The 19,684-nt window shown below is 42.3% G+C and overlaps 2 protein-coding genes across 2 annotated transcripts; one reads left to right on the forward strand and one right to left on the reverse strand.

Annotated features, from left to right (window-relative positions):
- Nucleotides 1–2,234: 2,234 nt before the first annotated feature.
- On the reverse strand, nt 2,235–10,571 carry BCL10 (BCL10 immune signaling adaptor). The gene is made up of 3 exons (XM_021667663.2): nt 10,303–10,571; nt 6,299–6,587; nt 2,235–3,943 (listed from the first exon to the last, which is right to left on the reverse strand). The coding sequence occupies exons 1-3, from the start codon at nt 10,357–10,359 to the stop codon at nt 3,588–3,590; spliced, it is 702 nt and encodes a 233-aa protein (XP_021523338.1). The 5' UTR covers nt 10,360–10,571; the 3' UTR covers nt 2,235–3,587.
- On the forward strand, nt 10,365–10,824 carry LOC135272288 (uncharacterized). The gene has a single exon (XM_064370641.1). The coding sequence runs from the start codon at nt 10,447–10,449 to the stop codon at nt 10,822–10,824; it is 378 nt and encodes a 125-aa protein (XP_064226711.1). The 5' UTR covers nt 10,365–10,446.
- Nucleotides 10,825–19,684: the final 8,860 nt, after the last annotated feature.

Raw genomic sequence — 19,684 nt, forward strand, 5'->3', positions numbered from 1 at the left:
TCCCCTTCTCACTAGTGAACTTGGCAAATCTTTAAAAACAAACAAATAAATAAAGTGAACTCATCATGAAAAGACCTGGAAGAATTTTGATGCATATTGATGAGAGAAAGAAGCCAGTCCGAAAAAAGCTACATACTATGATTCCAACTATGTAACATTCTGGGAAAGATGAAACTACAGAGACAATAAAAAGATCAGTGGTTGCCAGGGTTGGGAGGGAGATGAGAGAGAGAAAGGTATAAATAAGTAGAGCATATGAGCTTTTTAACGCAGTGAAACTATTCTGCATGATACTGTAATGGCAAATACATGACATTATACATTTGTCAAAACCCACAGTATTGTATAACACAAAGAGAGAACCCTAATGTGAACAATGGACTTTGGTTAATAATAGTATCAAGATAGACTCATCAGGCTGGGCGTGGTGGCACATACTTGTAATCCCAGGACTTTGGGAGGCTGAATGAGGTGGGTAGATCACCTGAGGTCAGGAGTTCAAGATCATCCTGGCCAACATGATGAAACCCTGTTTCCACTAAAAATACAAAAATTAGCCAGGCGTTGGGGCACATGCCTGTAATCCCAGCTACTTAGGAGGCTGAGGCAGGAGAATCACTTGAGGCAGAAGAATCACTTGAACCTGGGAGGTGGAGGTTGCAGTGAGCCAAGATTGCACCACTGCACTCCAGCCTGGGTGACAGAGCCAGATTCTATCCACTGCACTCTAGCCTGGGTGACAGAGCCAGATTCTATCCACTGCACTCCAGCCTGGGTGACAGAGCCAGATTCTATCCACTGCACTCCAGCATGGGTGACAGAGCCAGATTCTATCTCAAAAAAGAAAAAAAAAAAAGATTGACTCATCAATTATAACAAATGTGCCACATTAGTGCAAGAAAATGTGAGAAACTGAGGAAGAAGGGGGTATTTGGAAACACTCTATTTTCTGCTTTGTTATAAACCTACAACTGCTCCAAAAATATAGTATTAAATATATATATATATATATCTGTGAGCTAAGGTGTTTTTGTATTGTGATAATATGGTATCCCTGATAACTTTTTCACTGTTGCATTAATGAACTTAATTCACAAACTGCATCCTGTCAGTCATCCTAACTTACACACTTTTGGCAATGGCTAGTTTTTGGGCCAAAAGGAAAAAAAATGACTCTGTAGAACTCAAAAACCCACAAAATTAGCTTTATACAAACCCTAATTTTATTGTCTATATAGTTAGAAAACAGTGTTAAAACTAATCTATATATAGGTGTTACTGTGTAACTAAATTATAATCTTTGATTCAATTTTTAAAAAGAAGTCCACAAATGGAATTTTATTTTCAAGTCTGCTTCTGCTTTTTAAAGCACCTTCCTTAAATGTAACCTCACTATTTTCTTTCTAATACCACTGTTTTTGCTATGCATTGGAGCTAAAACATTTCTCTATAATCCTTAGAAAATGCTTATATACTTTGGGAGGCCGAGGCGGGTGGATCACGAGGTCAAGAGATCTAGACCATCCTGGTCAACATGGTGAAACCCTGTCTCTACTAAAAATACAAAAAATTAGCTGGGCATGGTGGCGCGCGGCTGTAGTCCCAGCTACTTGGGAGGGTGAGGCAGGAGAATTGCTTAAACCCAGGAGGCGGAGGCTGCGGTAAGCTGAGATTGTGCCATTGCTCTCCAGCCTGGGTAACAAGAGCGAAACTCCGTCTCAAAAAAAACAAAAAGAAAATGCTTATACTAAAGAAAATCCAATCTTTAAAATGTTTAAAGCCGACGGGTGCAGTGGCTCATGCCTGTAATCCTAGCACTCTGGGAGGCTCAGGAGGGCGGATCACCTGAGGTCAGGAGTTTGAGACCAGCTTGACCCATATGGAGAAACTACTAAAAATACAAAATTAGCTGGGCGTAGTGGTGCATGCCTGTAATCCCAGCTACTTGGGAGGCTGAGGCAGAATTGCTTGAACCTGGGAGACAGAGGGTGCAGTGAGCCAAGATCACGCCATTGCACTCCAGCCTGGGCAATAAGAGGAAAACTCCGTCTCAAAAAAAAAAAATGTTTAAAGCCAATATGCCAATCTTCCTCATGACTGATAAATTCACCAGTTCATCCAGAAATGCAACTCAATCTCATAACCCGAAGTAATGTTTTCTATAGATATTGGCACATATATAAAAAAAAGTTTTATATATTTCCTATTGAAAATTTTAAAACTATAAAATAGCACTACTTTAAAAAAATTTATTGTTAATAGCAAAATTTCCATTTCTATGCTTTTGCAATTAATAATAGAAATATATAGGAGACAGATGTCAGGAAACAGGTAAAATTGTAATTTAAATAAAAACAATGAGAGCATAAGATTTACAAATGTGTAAAATTAGTTAAATTTTGTCACACAACAAAAAGACAAATCTGGCTAATGGCCCACTTATTCAAATAGCATTAAAAACAGAATTGTCACACACACATGAAAAATAATTTGTTCTAGTTATTTCAACTGTACAGTGGACCTCATTAAAAGTACAGAGAACACATTTTTTAAAAATCTCATCAGGCTGGGCAAGGTGGCTTATGTCTGTAATCCCAACACTTTGGGAGGCCGAGCTGGATTGCCTGAGTCCAGGAGTTCGAGGCCAGCCTGGCCAACAGAGCAAAACCCTGTCTCTATTAAAAAATACAAAAATTAGCTGGGCATGGTGCATGCACTTGTAGTCCCAGCTTTATTACTTGAGAGGCTGAGGTGGAAAGATCACATGAGCATGGGAGGCAGAGGTTGTGGTAAGCCCAGATCATGACATTGCACTCCAACCTGGGCAACAGAACAAGACCCTGTCTCAAAAAAAGAGAGTGAAAAAAACCCCTCATCAAATTACATATAGTAACTAAGGTTTAGGCCAAGATATTTTTCTTCAGGAATTAAAATGATTAAGCCAAGAATGTGAAAATCCTAACAAAGTAGTATAATTAGTAAGGTTAATTAGAAATGAATTTTGGCAAACTGAGATCTTAGGTGGCTCACACTCCATCAAGTGTTCCTCCAGTATCAATAAGAAGACGTTTAAGAGCCTATGACAATGGAGTGGGAAAGAGATTTTTTAATCTTTTTTTCTATATTGGTAGTTTTCTAATCAGTGATTGGTTTTATTACTGAACAGGAACAGCTTAATGCTGAAAATTTTCTGCTTAATGTCTAGCAAAGACTGTTAGACTGAACATTTCTAGCACAAATGCACTGAGAAAAAAATGTTATTCCCAGTGTAAGAGTCTATTCTCAAACAGAGATATAGTCCCTATTAAAATTAGTCTGAAAATATAAAATATTTTAAAAAGTACTGAAAGATCTTAAAAAAAGGAAAAAAAGAAATTACTAAAAAGTACATGATCAACATGATTTATAGTTAGCTATCCTAAAAGTATGCTTTTTTATTCTAAAAATTCTATTTACAAGATATGCTTACATTGCATTTTAAAAGACATGTATCAAATGTAAACAAATCATTACAGCAGTATTACAAGAAGATTCGTATTCTTTAAAACATTTTTTGTCATTATTAAAAACTAAAAGGAAGTAAAGTGTCATTGTCGTGAAACAGTACGTGATCTTAAGGGAAGAAACATCTCACTAGAGTTTCCACAAGTTCCTTCTTCTTCTAGCTGCAGGTCTGGTGGCAAAGGAGGAGCCCCTGGGTCCCCAGGTCTAGGAAGTGTAGTTGAAGAGAAGATGGCATTTTCAGTCCTGCCTACTTCTAGAACAGGCAAATTCAGAGAAGAATTAGTAGAAAAAAAGGGTGTCGTGCTGGATTCTCCTTCTGGATGGTACATGACAGTGGATGCCCTCAGTTTTTCAGAGAAATTACTCTCATCTGAATTTGATCTGGAGAGGTTGTTCGTGGCTCCATCTGGAAAAGGTTCACAGCTGCTACATTTCAGTCCTACAATACAATTATTCAGATGTAAATGAAAAAGTAACTAAAAAAAAAAAAATGGAGTCGGTGTCCATCTTGTAACTTGTTAAAAGATTACAAGCTAGTTACCACACAATCAAAATTTAAATAGCAACTTATAAATTCTGTCATAACCTATTTCAAATCTAATTTGCTTTTCTCAACCATGAAGTATACTATTATTCACATTTTCTAGATAAGAAAATAGTCTCATGGAAGTTAAGCAACATGCTATAATTCTCATTTAAGTTACACTATATGTATAAACTTAACCACTGAAGGATCTGGAAAAAGTAAAGAAGCTCCTAAAAATTTTTTCTAAAATAAAAAACAGCTTTTATAACTAATAAATATTCTTTAGTATTCTGGTACAAAAAATATTAGCTAATGAAACCAAAATGTAAACAGGGCAGATGCTAAAATTCCATCTGTTGATCAATGGCAATGACTAATTATTGAATAATAGAATACCAGAACTAAAAGGAATTTCAGAGATCACCTAGGATGGTCTATTATTATTAAAGATGAGGGGGAAAAAAGGCACAGGACAGTTAAGTCATGCCCAACATTCCGGAACTACTTTGTGGGAAAATGAGAACTACAATTAAATAGATAATGCCTGTTTCTCAACCTCATAGTTCACTCAAATGACAGTGGTTGTTCACATCAGCTATGGTATGAATGTATCCACCAAAAGCTCACATGTTGGAAACTTGGTTGCCACTGCAGCAGTGTTAGGAGCTGAGGCCTTTGGGAGGCAAGAGGGTCTTGAGGACTCTGACCTGGACTAAGGCCATTATCATGGGAATGGGTAAGTTATTTTGGGAGTTTGACTCCCTTTTCTTCCCTTTCACACTCTTGCCCTCCTGCGCCCTTCCATCTTCTGCCCTTGCACTATGGATGACCATTGCCAGATGCTGGCCCCATGGTCTTGGACTTAACCAGCCTCCAGAACTCTAAGAAATGAATAAATTTCTTTTCTTTATAAGTTACCCATTCTCAGGTACTGCTACGGCAGAAAACAACTTAGATCCATCAAAGGATTGTATCATATCCAAAGGGTATAGCTAACTATTATCCAGATGATTGAAAGAATAAATTCAAATACAATTTACCCTTCTGTTAGGCTTAGCAAATATTCAACCTACAGGCACAGAAACCCTGAGTTGACAATTTTTAGGTAAAGCCTGCATAGTCTATAAAGTACATTTGTACATCACTTTTTCCACTAGTTCAATCTCACAATACAGTTAGCATGTCTATCCCATGCTATAGAAACTACTTTCTTAGCTATGACTCAAAGGGATAACTTGTAATGTGTCCCAGCAAGGACTTAAAGAAGATGAGTTCCTTAAGGGCAGAGCCCTAAATTATTCATTTCTGTATCCCTAATGCCTAGAACAGCTGTAGAACATCACATGCACATTTATGTGCTCTGGAGAGAGACAGACAGAAACAGAGGCGGTAGGGGGTTGGGGATTTAAATTGTGCAGGCAATTCTACACAACATTCCAGTCAGTGAGTGTACGTTCTGGAGTGAGGGTAAAATGGGACAGGTGAATTTGCTATTTCTTTCATCTGTTTCCATGCTTTCACATCTTGCCAGACTAGTATTTAAAGTCATGAATCTTTTATGCAACCTGATTCTTATAAACATATGCCAATTACTTCATCTTGTGATCAACTGGTGGGAGAAAAACTAGCAGAGTTGGACTTTTAAAATACTTTGCCGAAATACTGTTCTTTATGTGTTATGTACAGTATTTTTAAGGTTACTCTTGAATAGATTAATTTTACATTCTGTTGACTTTAGAAACAAACCCTTACATATACAGGGATTTCATAATAGTTTTCTATAAATGGTATTAAATAAATATAAATGCAGGATGTTGAGTGATATTCCACTTTTCAATGTAATAATGTCATATAAGGTAAAATAAATACAAATTGAATATAATTTTGAAGTTTAAACTTTTTGAAAGCAAAATGATCATTTCTGGTTTGTTTTGCTTTTTCTGAGATAGGGTCTTGCTCTGTTGCCCAGACTGGAACACAGTAGCATAGTCATGGCTCACTGCAGCCTCAATGTCCCAGGCTCAAGTGCTCCTCCCATCTCAGCCTCCTGAGTAGCTGGAAACACAGGTATGCACCACCATGCCTGGCTAATTTTTAAATTTTTTATAGAGACAAAGTCTCGCTGTGTTGCCCACGCTGGTCTCAAACTCCTGACCTCAAGCAATCCTCTTGCCTCAGCCTCCTAAAGTGCAGATACCTGGCCTGCTTTGCATTTTTTAAAAGCATCATTATATTTAAATTAACTCTTAGATACCTAAGATATCTTACCTTTCAGATGTTCTAGTTTTAGATTTCTAAGTTTCAGCACTTCATCTGTAATCTTCTGTATCAGGAAGTTCTGTGTTTTTTCTCGCCGAATAGATTCAACAAGGGTGTCTAGACCTTTTGGGTTTTCCTGTAGGTAGTCTAACAATTTTCCAGCCCTTTTTCTACTTGATGTTCGACAAGAAATTTCTTCAGTGTCTTCTCTACTGAGTATTTTTTTTGCACGTAGATGATCAAAATGTCTCTCAGCTATGATTTTCTCACACAGGTATACACGTAAATTTTCTAAGGCCTAAAAGACATAAAATGTGGTTCAATGTTGTTTTGTAACATCTAAGAAAATCATATAGGTGAGCATTAGCTGGGAATCTCAACTGGTGTGAGACAATGTTCTGAAGTGAGGAGGCTCAGGCCTTGTAAAATGCGTGCTAATTAAGATGAAAATCCAAGTAGATGCAAATAGGTCCTAGACATTACTCACTGCTCTTATCTTACCTTCAAACCTAAAACCCAAGAGCAGGCTGTTGTGAGGAGGGACCAGCTGAATCTAGAGGGCCTGGGTCCTCGGAAACAGGGAGGTCTGTGGAGGGCCATCTTTGGAGGTAAAGATGAGGGCAAAGACTACTGTACATTTTAGCTATCAGTTAGCAGGGAATACAGAATTAGGTAGGACCAATAACTTAGTGAGAGGCTTCACAGTCTGTAACTTTCTCATGTTTGTCGTTAATTACTCTATTTCCTTAGAGTAAAACTGTTAAAAACAAAAACAAATCCCTAAACTGAAAGGGCCCGTAATGTATCTGTCTTTGGGGTCAGCTGGAAAGACTACACTCTAACTCAGTGAATCAGTCTTGGTGGAAGGGAGATGGAAAGATGTGTGGGGAGAGAAACCTAAAGGAATAGTGACTGTTGGAAAAAATGGAAGAAATAAAGAAAAAGGACACCAAAAAAGCAAACCTAGACTTGAGAAGTACCTGACAGCTTAATTAGTAGAAAATCCATGTTGATCTCAATAAATGGCATTAATAATTTGATACCGATGATTATACTTTAATTCCTCTATTTACTAGATACATGATCTTGGGCAAGTAATTAACTCCTCTGTACTTGTTTCCTCAGCTGACTGTTATATGAGGAATGAATAAATTAACATATGCAAAGTGCTTAGAAAAGTGCTTGGTACAGAGTAAGTGATCAATATATGCTAGTGATGATGACAAAGGTAATGGAAGGTCTTAGAAATATCCTAGAATATGATGGCAGGAAAGTAGGCTAGGTGATCGGTTCCTGTGTGAATAAACACTTTCTTTTTTTTTTTTAACCCTACTTTCAAGCTAACAATTCACTTTTAAACATCCTCTTCCTCATTTCTCACATTCAGTCCATCACCAGGTCCTATCATCTCTATTTCAAAAATGCATCTGGAATTCTCCTGCTTCATCCATCTCCACTGCCTTCACCCTGATCCAAATCACCATCATCTTTCATCCATATAGATTCCAAGACCCTGCTCAATGGTTTCCCTGCTCTATTCTTGCTCTCCTCAGTCCATGAAACAGGCAGCGGGATCTTTAAAAAATACAATTCTTCAACGTCCCTACTATACTTTGGGGGAAAGAAAACCAAACACTTTACTAAAAGGCTCTTCATGAAAATGGCTCTAGCCCACCTTCCTAACTTCATTTCAGATTACCCTCTCTCTGCCTTCCTCCAATTTCCCCAAGTCACCAAGGTCTTGCCTGTTTTAGGTCCTTGGCAAATTCTATTCTGCCTAGAATGCTCTTCCCTCAGTTCTGTCAAATTCTTCAGGAATCAGTTTAAATGTGACCTCTCCTGACCATCCTATCTCAAGTCGATTTCCCCTATTACTGTCTTGGCACTGTTTGATTCCCTCATAGTAACTGCCATAATGAAAACAAATAAATGTAAAAATACATTTATTTGTTTTCAACTCAACATCTCTGTTTGAACCAGGCAGCAATGAGGTATGTTTTAAGAAACACTGTCTATCCTGCACTTAACCCACAGCACCAAGTAGACAATGTTTCAGATGAATGCAAACTCACTGCACTTATTTTGTGATTTAAAATGATCCCCCTCAAGAAACTGAGCTCTTTTCAAGTTAGGATTGTCTTAGTTTTAAATTTTTTTAATTGTAGAACCAACCACAGTATGAGCCTCACAGTAGCATGTAATCCATATTTATTAAATTGAACTAAATCCAACCGACACGATGAGGTAAATAACCAGACAGGAGGAGACACTGAAGAAGTGAGCGGTCCCAAGACAAAGGGTGGTAGCACACCATTCATCAGGACAGACTATAGCAGCAACAGCAAGCAACTGAGGGGGAAGGATGATAAAAAGTTCAATTTTTGTCAAGGTGAGCAATCTGTAGAATATAAAAGTAGATTTCCAGTAGACATTTGGAAATAAGGACAAAGAGTAGAGAGGTCCAAATATGTGGAAGATAATTTTAAAACTTTCTAAGATCAGAAAACATTTTGAAAATATGAAAAAAATCTCTAAGAAGAAAGCATGCACATAGTTTTTTTCATAGACCTTTTGAAATCCATTCATGGTTTCAAGGTTATGCAATTCTGATATAAGCATAAAATGAAGTCCTGAAGATGGATAACATCAATGAACTGACAGAGAAAAACAAAGACTTGGAAGCCACTCTTCACATCTGTACTTGTATACAGGTCTTATTTCCTTCCACTTGTAATTTCTCAGTTCCTGTTTTATTAGCTGTAAAATTCGAATGGCAATTATCCTCTTTAGAGGTTGTTGTGAAGGTTAAGTGGGAACATTGTAAACTGTGTGACACAGAATGTGGAACATAGGAGGCCTAGCTCCTGGAAGTTCAAGGTTTTACTGGTACTCACTATGAATAAGCCAACATTTATTCTACAGTAGTTTATTTATGTTCCATTCTTATCTCAACTAGAATGTAAAGCAGGAAACTGATCTGCATTTTTTGTATCCTTCCAGACCCAGTGCCAGTGCTTTCCATATAGTAAGTGCTCCATAAATCTCTGTTGAATAAGGAAACTAAGCACAAGTCCCAGTCATATCCAGTTTCCTTCTGCTGGTGAGTCACACCAACCGTGAGTACAGTGTAATAAACCTTACAGGGAAGAGGAAGGGATTTGAAGTGGATGAACATTTAAAAAGTTGCCATCCTGTCCAGTTCACCAAAATAACTTTGTGAAAGTACTGCGATGCTCAATAAGAACACGTTTCATGTTGAGTTTGTTTTTAATTTGAATTCATATAAAGTATTATAGGTCTCATCTGGCAAAACAAGTAACTAAACACAAAAGAATGTCGTATCTCAACAAAGCCATTCGAGACAAATAAATATGAAGGTTTATGTAGTTCTGCACCATCCGAGAAGAGCATAATTTAGCTACTGAATATTTTCGACGTTTACCTGTACGATAATTCTCAGCTACGTGTATTCACTCCCCCAACCCCAATTTAAATATGTGGGCGTCTGCTAACTAGGGGAATTCCGGGTTGTGCTTTCAGCTGTTGAGCTTCCTCCAGCCCCCTATGCAAAAGAGCTTCACATTTTTGGTCCACTGCTTGGGATCCTTTATCTGGTACAGCCTTCGCTCTAGGCTGATATAGCAGCCTAGGCGGCCGGACTCAAGGATGAATCTGAGCCACCAGTCCCTAAAGAAGCATCTCCAAGAACGGAGTGGGGGAAAAGCATGAGGTGATGGGTGAGGAGTGGGCAAGAAGCAAAGCTCCGCTGGGCAAGGTTTCCAAAGCCCAAGCTCTGCGTTTATCGACGTAAAACCTAGATTAACAGGTTACTGAAGGATCACTGCTACCAAGGTCCCTCGGATGCAGGGCTCGCCGCATTCCTCCCGTGCTAGGATCTTCCGCTCCTCCGACCTGGAGGATCCTCCTTGTCCTCGGACTCCAGGTTTCCGCTTCCCTAGCCCGCTGGACTGCAGCCCGCCCCCTCCCGCCCTGGGCACAATGTCGCTACTCACGTCCTTCTTCACTTCAGTGAGGTCCTCCTCGGTGAGGGACGGCGCGGTGGGCTCCATGGTAGAGGCGGGAGATGGCGCTTCTTCCGGGTTTGGGAGCTCGCGCTGCGCCGCCCCGCCCTGACTGAGGGCTTCGGCCTCCGGGTAATGGGAGAGAAGGCGAGGAGGCGGAGCGGGTCGGGAGAAAGACGGCCGCCCCTTCGGGAACAGAGCTGGGGGTCAAACAACGCAACAGGCGTAGCGCTTCCGGCCCCGCCTCTGGGGTCGACGGCGTCGCAAATCGACGCGAAGCTCCGAGGAGCGCTCCTTCCCTCTCCTAGAGGCTCCAGGCGCAGGCACCGCCCCCAGGCGAGGCGGGTTCCTCGGCAGAGCCCACCCTGTCACTGCGGCAGCCTATCGGCGGCACCCCGCAGGCCGCTCCTGTTCTCGCCTCCGACCGGAGCCTTTCGGGTGGCTCCGCCCACAGCGGGCAGCTTCTCAAGCCACGCCTGCGCAGGTCGTCGGCGAGTGGCCGGGGTTAGTTAGCTTCCCCATAAGGTAACGTTTCCGTGGGTGGGATCCGTCAGTGCCCAGGCAGCTGGCATTGTCAGCCTTTGCTGCCTGTTCACTTCGGGGAGTCCGGTTTAGGCTTGTCCGTAGCTTCGGGTTCCTCCCCTTTTCCCAGATCCTGCCCTACAATTTCCTGATGCTATATGTTTGCCAGTTACTGTTTGGTCACATACAAACGCACTCATACACACGTACACATGCATACACACAAACAGCGCAACTAAAATACTGAAGAAATTTTTGAAAGAAAAACAATTTTTGAAAGAAAAGAAAAAAATGTTTTTTGAATGTCCACTATGTGCCAGACACTGTTCTAGGAGCTAGGAAAACAGCTGTGAACGAAACTGATAAAAATCCCTTTCTTCATGGAATTTATATTCTAGCCTATGTGTGTTTGGGGCAGACGAGGTAGACACTTGAACATTTTTATCTAAGTTTATTTATTTATTTGGAGATACAATCTCACTCTGTCACGCAGGCTGGAGTGCACTGTCATGATCTCCACTCACTGCAACCTCTGCCTCCGGGGTTCAAGTGATTCTCCTGCCTCAGCCTCCCAAGTAGCTGGGATTATAGCGTGCCACCACACCCAGCGTATCTAAGTTTTTTAAATTAATTAATTAATTATTCTTTTGAGATGGAGTCTCGCTCTGTCACCCAGGCTGGATGGAGCACAATGGCGCGATCTCTGCTCACTGCAACCTCTGCCTCCTGGGTTCGAGCAATTCTCCTGCTTCAGCTTCCCGAGTAGCTGGTACTACAGGTGCGTGCCACCACGCCTGGCTAATTTTTGTACTTTTAGTAGAAACCGGATTTCACCACTTTGGTGAGACTGGTCTTGAACTCCTGGCCTCAGGTGATCTGCCTGCCTTGGCCTCCCAAAGTGCTGGGATTACAGGCGTGAGCCCGCATTACCAGCTATATATAAGTTATGTAATATATTAGAAGATGATAAACGCTAAGAGGAAAAAATAGAACAGGGAAGTAGGATGAGGCTGTGTGGGTTGGTAAAATTTAAACTGACGCGGTTGATGACTGCACTGCTCACTTTGGAGGAGTCTGCTCTCTGCTTGTCAATACTGAGATAAGGGATTTGATTTATGCTTAAAGGAAGCGAGGGAGTGAGTCCTGTGGATATAAGGAGAGAGCATTATGAGTACAGCCGGCAAACAACAAAAAGGCTCAGTCTGCCTAGAAGGAGATGAACTTGTGTGCTGAGTCATATGGGTGTGCTGAGTCAGACGGGAAGCCACTGGAGGCTTCTGAGCTGAGTGACATGATCCGATTTGTGATTTGAAAAGAAATACTTTCACTTTTGTGCTAAGGGAAGAGAAGGTGGAAGAGGGAAAACCAGTTAGGGAGCTATTGCTATATCCAGTCCCCAGGAGGTGGTGGGTCCGACCAGGGTGGAGCAATGAGGGTGATGGGAGCATTTGGAAGAGAAGCAAGGAAGCAGTTTGATTTCATTTTGAAAGGATCACTCTGGCTGCTGAGTGGAGAGTAGATGGCAGGCGCAAGGGCAGAAGCAGACACCAGGTGGAGGCTACCACAGTGTCAGGGTCACCACTTCCCCGAATGTCATGCTTGGGGTCAGGTTCCAGCCCATGCTGAGGTCCAAGGGGAGTGGGTGGATGAGCAGAAGAAACACCCAGGGGGGCAGTAGGCAGGTGAAAGATTTTATTCAGCAGCAACTCTCATCAACAGCTTTCTTACACTAGTTGTCTACACTGTCTGCCCTGTCTCGGCTGCTTAGTCCAGCGGCACCCCCACACAGCTGCATGGTGGGCTTTGCCTTCAGGATCAGCAGCTATACTCTTACTCTGTCTGGGCACAAGCGAGCCGAGCTTTGTCCTGGCTCCCCACTGTTCGTCTGCAAGACAGACAGCTCTGGCTCTCCCTCTGTCTCTCTCTGGGCGCCAGTGCGCCTGCACAGTGTCAACAGGGCATTTATATCTTTTACAGACAATAGTGGCTTAGAGTCAAGGGATGACCTTCTCATGTCATGGCTACATGGCTGTGATAACGAGTGGAGTTATACGCCTGTGCTCTAAACTCGCTGAGTGCCTGTGGATGTTTACCTCGGCTTATCCTTGACCAAAGCACAGCTCTGTTCCTTACACACAGCCATCCAGGCACAGCTTAGGGTGGCGGGACCAGGGTCAGGGCAGTGGTGAGCACTCCCCATTGAAACCTTAAATCGTTCCCGAGTGTTCATTGTTATTAAAAAATTGTCACAGAATTTACATATTTTCACCCTTTTTCCCTTCAAATTATCATTGCCTGCATAAATTCCCAGGACTAGGAGTACAAAGCCCAAGCAAATGAATATTTTATGGCTTTTCATATATATTTTTGCAGGTGCTTTCCAAAAGGGTTGTATTGGTCTATCCGTGTGTGGGAATGAACTGTTTTTACCACAACCAAATTAGTTCTGCTGATGAAGGAGAGGATTCACCCATCAAAGCGAGTGAATTGAATGCTGCCAATTTAACGCACTCATTTTGATCTGGCTATTTTGAGGTTGCTACTGCACTGTTGTTCTTTTTTAAAGAAAACATTTTGAACCCACCAAACTATAAAGAATATTACAAACACCCTACGCTCACTACCAAGGTTGAACAGATATCAATATATTGTCACATTTGCTTCTGTTATGGCTTTTGATTACCAAATGTTAGTGGCAGACATCTTGATTCTTGAACATTCTTTCATGCCCTTACTATATATCTGAGTCTCTTTCCTTGACCATCATTTCATTTCTGATACCTCCAACCCTTTTCTATCCTCAGTATTCATTCCCTTATTTATTTGGTCAACTAAAAAGTTAACTTTCTGCTCTGTGTTAGAATTGGGAGTTATAGGCCGGGCGCGGTGGCTCACGCCTATAATCCCAGCACTTTGGGAAGCCGAGGCTGGTGGATCACGAGGTCAAGAGATCGAGACCATCCTGGTCAACATGGTGAAACCCCGTCTCTACTAAAAATACAAAAAATTAGCTGGGCATGGTGGCGTGCGCCTGTAGTCCCAGCTACTCGGGAGGCTGAGGCAGGAGAATTGCTTGAATCCAGGAAGTGGAGGTTGCAGTGAGCCAAGATCACGCCATTGCACTCCAGCCTGGGTAACAAGAGCGAAACTCTGACTCAAAAAAAAAAAAAAAGAATTGGGAGTTATAGAATAAGGAGCAGGAATTGGATGGGAATGAATGAGGATTCCGGGAGTTTTTTTTTTATTGCAGAAAGAGGAATATTTTGCTTTTCAGGCTATGTGTCAACGTTCCCAAGATGAATTGCCTAACTTAAGCAGCCACATCTGAATACCATGTGCCTAATCACAGAGCTCATTTGTGGCAGGCTTTGCAACTTCCAATCCTTCTTGTTTTCTAATGCATCACAATTCTTTCATTAGTAAACTAATTTTCCTCTTTCTGCTAACTCACAGGGTCTGGCTAACAATGAAGCTTGGGCATAGTTTCAGAAAAACAGCCCCACCCATCCACTACCTTGCAATAATCCTACCTCTTCCTCATCCCTAAAAGCAGCCTCCATCCCCCCTCAACTTCTAGTGCTCCATCTGCCTCCTACCGTGAAATAGAAGGCACCTGAGAAATGTGCTGTGCAGGATACAGTTTAGGTGTTACAAGCATAAGCCACATAGCATCGTGGTGGGGATGAGAGTCATTAAGCATGAGGGTGTCTGACATCTGACAGTGTATTCGTTTCCTAAGGCCATCATACCAAATTACCAAAAACAGCAGATATTTATTCTCTCACAGTTCTGGAGGCTAGAAGTTCAAAATTGGCAGGGCCATGCTCTCTCTGAAGCTGCAAAGGAGGACTCTTTTTTTTTTTTTTTTTTTTTTTTAAGAGAAAGAGAGAGAATAGGAAGGAGGAAAAAGGAAGAGAAAGAGAGAGAGAGAATGGGGAGGAGGGAGAAGGAAAAGAAAGAGGGAGAGAGAATGGGAGTATTGCTTTCTTGCCCAGGCTAGAATGCAATTTAGTAATGGGTATTGAAAACCTCTTTTATACTGATAATTATACTTAATGATGTAGTCAGGAAGGAATAAGGGAAGAAGATAACAAACAAACAGCCAACCAATATTTAATTTAAACCTATGAAATGCTATGCGATTACTGAGGAGTGATTTACTTCCAATTATATAGTCACCTTTGGAATAGGTGTGAGGTGGTAATGTATGTTTTGTGTATTTGAAGTGGAGAGTTCTATAAATATTTATTAAGTTTACTTGTTCCGGGTCTGAGTTCAAGTTCTGAATATCCTTGTTAATTTTCTATCTCGTTGATCTATAGAATCGTTAGCTCTTCTTGTTGCATTGATCCTTTTGCCATTATGTAATGTCATTCCTCGCCTCTTTTGATCTTTGTTGCTTTAAAGTCTACTTTATCAGAGGCGAGAATTGCATCTCCTGCTTTTTGTTTATTAGTTTATTTTTACTCTCTGTTTGATTGGTAAATCTTCCTCCTTCTCTCTGAGTCTTTGTGTATTGTTGCATGTAAGATGGGCCCAGATGCAGCATACCGATGGTTTTTGGCTTTTTATCCAATTAAAATATATATAAGTTTAATACCGGCGTTTGATGCTAGCTGGCTGTTTTGCCCATTAGTTGATGTAAATTTTTTATTGTGTTAAAGTTCTTTGCTTTTTGATATATTTTTGGAAAGGCTGATATTGGTTGTTCCTTTATATGTATAGTGCTTCTTTCAGAAGCTCTTGTAAAGCAGGCCTGGTGGTGGTGAACTCTCTAAGTACTTGTTTGTTCGCAAAAGATTTAATTTTTCCTTCGCTCATAAAGCTTAGTTTGGCTGGATAGGAAATTCTGGGTTGAAAGTTCTTTTCTTTAAGGATGTTAAATATTGGTCCCCACTCTTTTCTGGCTTGTAGGGTTTCTGCTGAGAGATCTGCTGTAAGTCTGATAGGTTTCCCTTTATGGGTAACCTGACCTTTCTCTCTGGCTGCCCTTAGTATTTTCTCCTTCATTTCAACCCTAATAAATCTGGCAATTATGTGCCTTGGGGTTGGTCTTCTTGAAGAATATCTTTGTGGTGTTCTCTGTATTACCTGGAGTTGAATATTACCCTGCCTTGCCAGGTTGGGAAAATTTTCCTGAATGATATCCTGAAGAGTATTTTCCAACTTGGATTCATTCTCTTCATTACATTCAGGTACACCTATCAAACGTAAATTAGGTCTTTTCACATAGTCCCATATTTCCTGGAGACTTTGCTCATTCCTTTTCATCCTTTTTTCTGCATTCTTGTCTTCTTGTTTCATTTCACTGAGCTGGTCCTCGACTTCTGATATCCTTCCTTCTGCTTGATCAATTCGACTGTTAAACTTGTGCATGCTTCGCGAAGTTCTCGTGTTGTGTTTTTCAGCTCCATCAATTCACTTATATTCTTCTCTAAATTGTCCATTCTCGTTAACAGTTCGTCAAACCTTTTTTCAAGGTTCTTAGTTTCTTTGCATTGGGTTAGAACAAGTTCTTTTAATTCACATAAGTTTCTTATCACCCACGTTTTGAAACCTGCTTCTGTTATTGGAACACACGTGTAATCTATTAAGCCTTGTTCCGTTACTGATGAGGAATTGCGATCCCCTGTAGAGGGAGAGGCATTCTGATTTTGAGTATTCTCTACCTTTTTACGCTGGTTTCTTCCCTTCATTATATATTTCTCCGTCTGTCGTCTTTATAATTACCGACTTTCTAACTGGGTCTCTGACGTCCAACTTGTTGATTCCCAGCGCCGAAATCTGAGCAATCCACTGAGCCGGCCAAAACAGCGGTGTTAAGATTGATGGTGCTTTTCTGCCCGGGAATCTCCGGACTCTGCACCAAGAACTGGCATGCTAAGGCACCAGCAAAACCGCCACGCCGGCCACAAGAGTCGCCCTGGCGACCCGTGGAGCTCCTCCACTGGGAATCTCCTGGTCCGTGAGCAACTAATATTCGTCTGAAAGTGTGGCGTCCTCTCGTTCTTTGCGCTTTCACTGGGAGGTACGTGCCCGAGCCGCTAATCATCAGCTATCTTGGATCTCTCTCCTCAGGAGGACTCTTTTCTTGCCTTTTCCTTTCTTCTGGTGGCTTCTGGCAATCCTTGGCATTCCTCGGCATGTGGCACCATCACTCCCACCCCAGCCTCCATCTTCACATGAACTTCTTCTCTGTGTCTCCTCCTGTGTTTCTGTGTCCACATTTCCTTCTTTTCAAGGCCACTAGTTACTGGATTTAGGATCCATCCTAATTCAATATGACCTTATCTTCATTTGATTACATTTGCAAAGACAATTTTTTTTTCTTTTGAGACGGGGTCTTTCTCTGTCACCCAGGCTGGAGTACAATGGCATAATCATGGCTCAAAGCAGCCTCAAATTCCTGGGCTCAAGCAATCCTCCTCCTTAGCCTCCCAAGTAGATGAGAATACAGACATGTGCCACCATGCTCAGCTATTTTTTTTTTTTTTTAATTTTTACTTTTGTAGAGATAGTGTCTTGTTATGTTGACCAGGCTGGTTTCAAACTCCTGGGCTCAACTGATCCTCCTGCCTCAGCCTCCCAAATTGCTGGGATTACAGGCATAATCCACCATGCCAGCCAAAGACACTGCTTTGAAGTAAGTTCACGTTCCAAGTTCCAGGAGATGTGAATTTTGGGGAGACACCATTCAAGTTAGTACAGCTGGATTCTAGATTTGGCAATTATTAGCTGTATAATCTTGGATCAATTTGTAAGTATGCAATAAAGATAGTGATAACAAGAATTCAGAGGCAGGGAAGAGGAAACCATTCTGACCAATAAACAACATGAAAGAGGAATTCACCCAGTATTTTAGCTGGGTGGGAGGATTTTAACAGGTGGAGCTTTAACTGCTTCTTGATGATTTATTCCATACTTCCTGCCCGATGTCAGATGCTGTATTGAGCAACAAATTCTATTCGAGGTAATTGTGGAATTATAAATTGTGGATTATAAAATTTCTGTAAATGGTTGGAAGAAAAAATGGCCAGTCCTGAGACAGACACTCTTAGGTTTTAATGGCAAGATATTATGTGGTGAAATTCAGATGTTTCAGTACGGGGACTTTGTGCAGACTCCTGGGGGCTTTGTCTTCAGGAATGGCTCCCAGCTTAGGAAGGAAGGACCAGGAAAGTGTAGGGTGGCAGGCGTGGACCTGAGAAAATGCTTTGACAATATTTGCTAGTGCACCCCAAGACTAGAACATTGCTGGGGCAGATGAAAGAACCTAAGAGAAAGGATCATTCCCTTTGCCTTCCCCCTAGAATACTGGTTTGAAGAGTGCAGGCAGGCACCTGCTATGAGTTCTGAATGTTTGGAGGTTGCACACCCATATACCAGCAGGGGGATATTGGAGGAGGTGCTAGATCTTCCAGTCTTACAACTCCCTGGGAAGAAATAATCACTCGCAATTTATTTCACATTCACTCTGAGCCAAGCACTTTACATCTGCAGTGGGAATTTAAGGCCTATAACAGTCCTTACAGGTAGGCTTTATTATCCTAACTTCAGAGATGAGAAATCCGAGGCTTAGAAACATGATTTTCCCAAGGTCATTCTCCCACCAAGTATCAGATCCAGGATTCCAGTTCAGCTTTGATAATAAGGCCAGTGTTCTTAATTACTGGTTGTAGACTGAGGTAAGTGCTTCAGGACATAATGATTCAGAGAAGCTAGGATGCTTGAGCGTTCTCTGAATCATTATATCCTGAACCTCATGAATGGGTGTATCTGTTCCAGCTTAGGAGAAGCTTGGCCAGTGCTGTGGGCTCTACGGAGCTGGCAGGAGCTGGGAACAGGGGGAAGCCCTGCTCCCTTCTGAGTTGGCAGAGTGGGAGCCTTATGCTCCCCAGGTGCAGCTGCTACTGCCCAGTCATGGCTTCAGACCTGGACATCCCTGTGCTCTTGGGGGCCAGAAGCAGGCAGGAGCCCTCCTAGGCACAGCTGCAGCCACCCAGCCATGGCTGTGGACCCAGGCATCTCTTGGAGGCCAGGAAGCCCCCCTTCCCCTTTGGTCTCAGAAGTGCCTGCTCCTGCTGCCTGGCCTCTACCTGCTCCCGTGCCCACTCTGATTTTGGAGCAAAGTTGAGGACAAGCCCAGGTGCTATTGCAACCCAGCTGGGTGTGGGCATACTCAGAGCAGCACTGAAATGCCAGCCCTCTGCTGCCCTGGCTCCCCTCCAGTCTTTGGGCACTGAGGAGCACAGGAGGGAGGCTGAAGGAGCACTGAGGGCAGCCCAGCGTGAGCCTGCAGGTGCCCCTTAGCACAAATAGCGTGGGCAGTGGCAGGAGGCTGACAGGCTCCTGGTTGGAAAGGGGTGGGTCCCTGGTGAAGCCCCACCTTCAAGCCAGGGATGGCCTGAAGCCTGGTGACCAGGCTGATGGGCCAGAATGGGAACTTATGATGCTTTTTCCAGGCCCGGCCCTAGCCACCCATGAACCAATCAGCATGCACTTCCTCACATCTGAAGCCCACAAAAACCCCTGGACTCAGCCAGACTCCAGATGTCCAGAAGACCTGCCTGTGGAGAGGAGCTACCTATTCCAGGGTCTTCTCTCTACTGAAAGCTGGGCGAAGTCAGGACTACCAGCTGCAGAGAGAAGCTACCCATTCTAGGGTCTCCTCTGCTGAGAGCTGAACACCGTTGGGACAACCTGCCTTTGGAGAGGAGATACCTACTGTGGGCCTCCTCTCTGCTCAGGGCTGAACAATCATTGGGACACCCTGCCTGTGGAGAGGAGCAATCCACCGTGGTTTCCTCTGAGCCGTTCTGTCAGTAAGTTCCTCTTTGACTTACACACCCTC

Source organism: Aotus nancymaae, unplaced genomic scaffold (assembly GCF_030222135.1).
Source record: "Aotus nancymaae isolate 86718 unplaced genomic scaffold, 86718_ANA_hifiasm-v0.15.2.pri h1tg000007l, whole genome shotgun sequence".
NCBI classification, from domain to species: Eukaryota; Metazoa; Chordata; class Mammalia; order Primates; family Aotidae; genus Aotus; species Aotus nancymaae.

Bases quoted from the DNA above. Each gene is read 5' to 3' on its own strand.
- LOC135272288 (XM_064370641.1), top strand. From the start codon at position 10,447: ATGGGAGAGAAGGCGAGGAGGCGGAGCGGGTCGGGAGAAAGACGGCCG.
- BCL10 (XM_021667663.2), bottom strand. From the start codon at position 10,359: ATGGAGCCCACCGCGCCGTCCCTCACCGAGGAGGACCTCACTGAAGTG. The intron at 6,588-10,302 runs GTGAGTAGCGAC...TATGTCTTTTAG, and splicing joins TCACTGAAGTGAAGAAGGAC to GCCTTAGAAAATTTACGTGT. The intron at 3,944-6,298 runs GTAAGATATCTT...ATTGTATTGTAG, and splicing joins AAAACTAGAACATCTGAAAG to GACTGAAATGTAGCAGCTGT.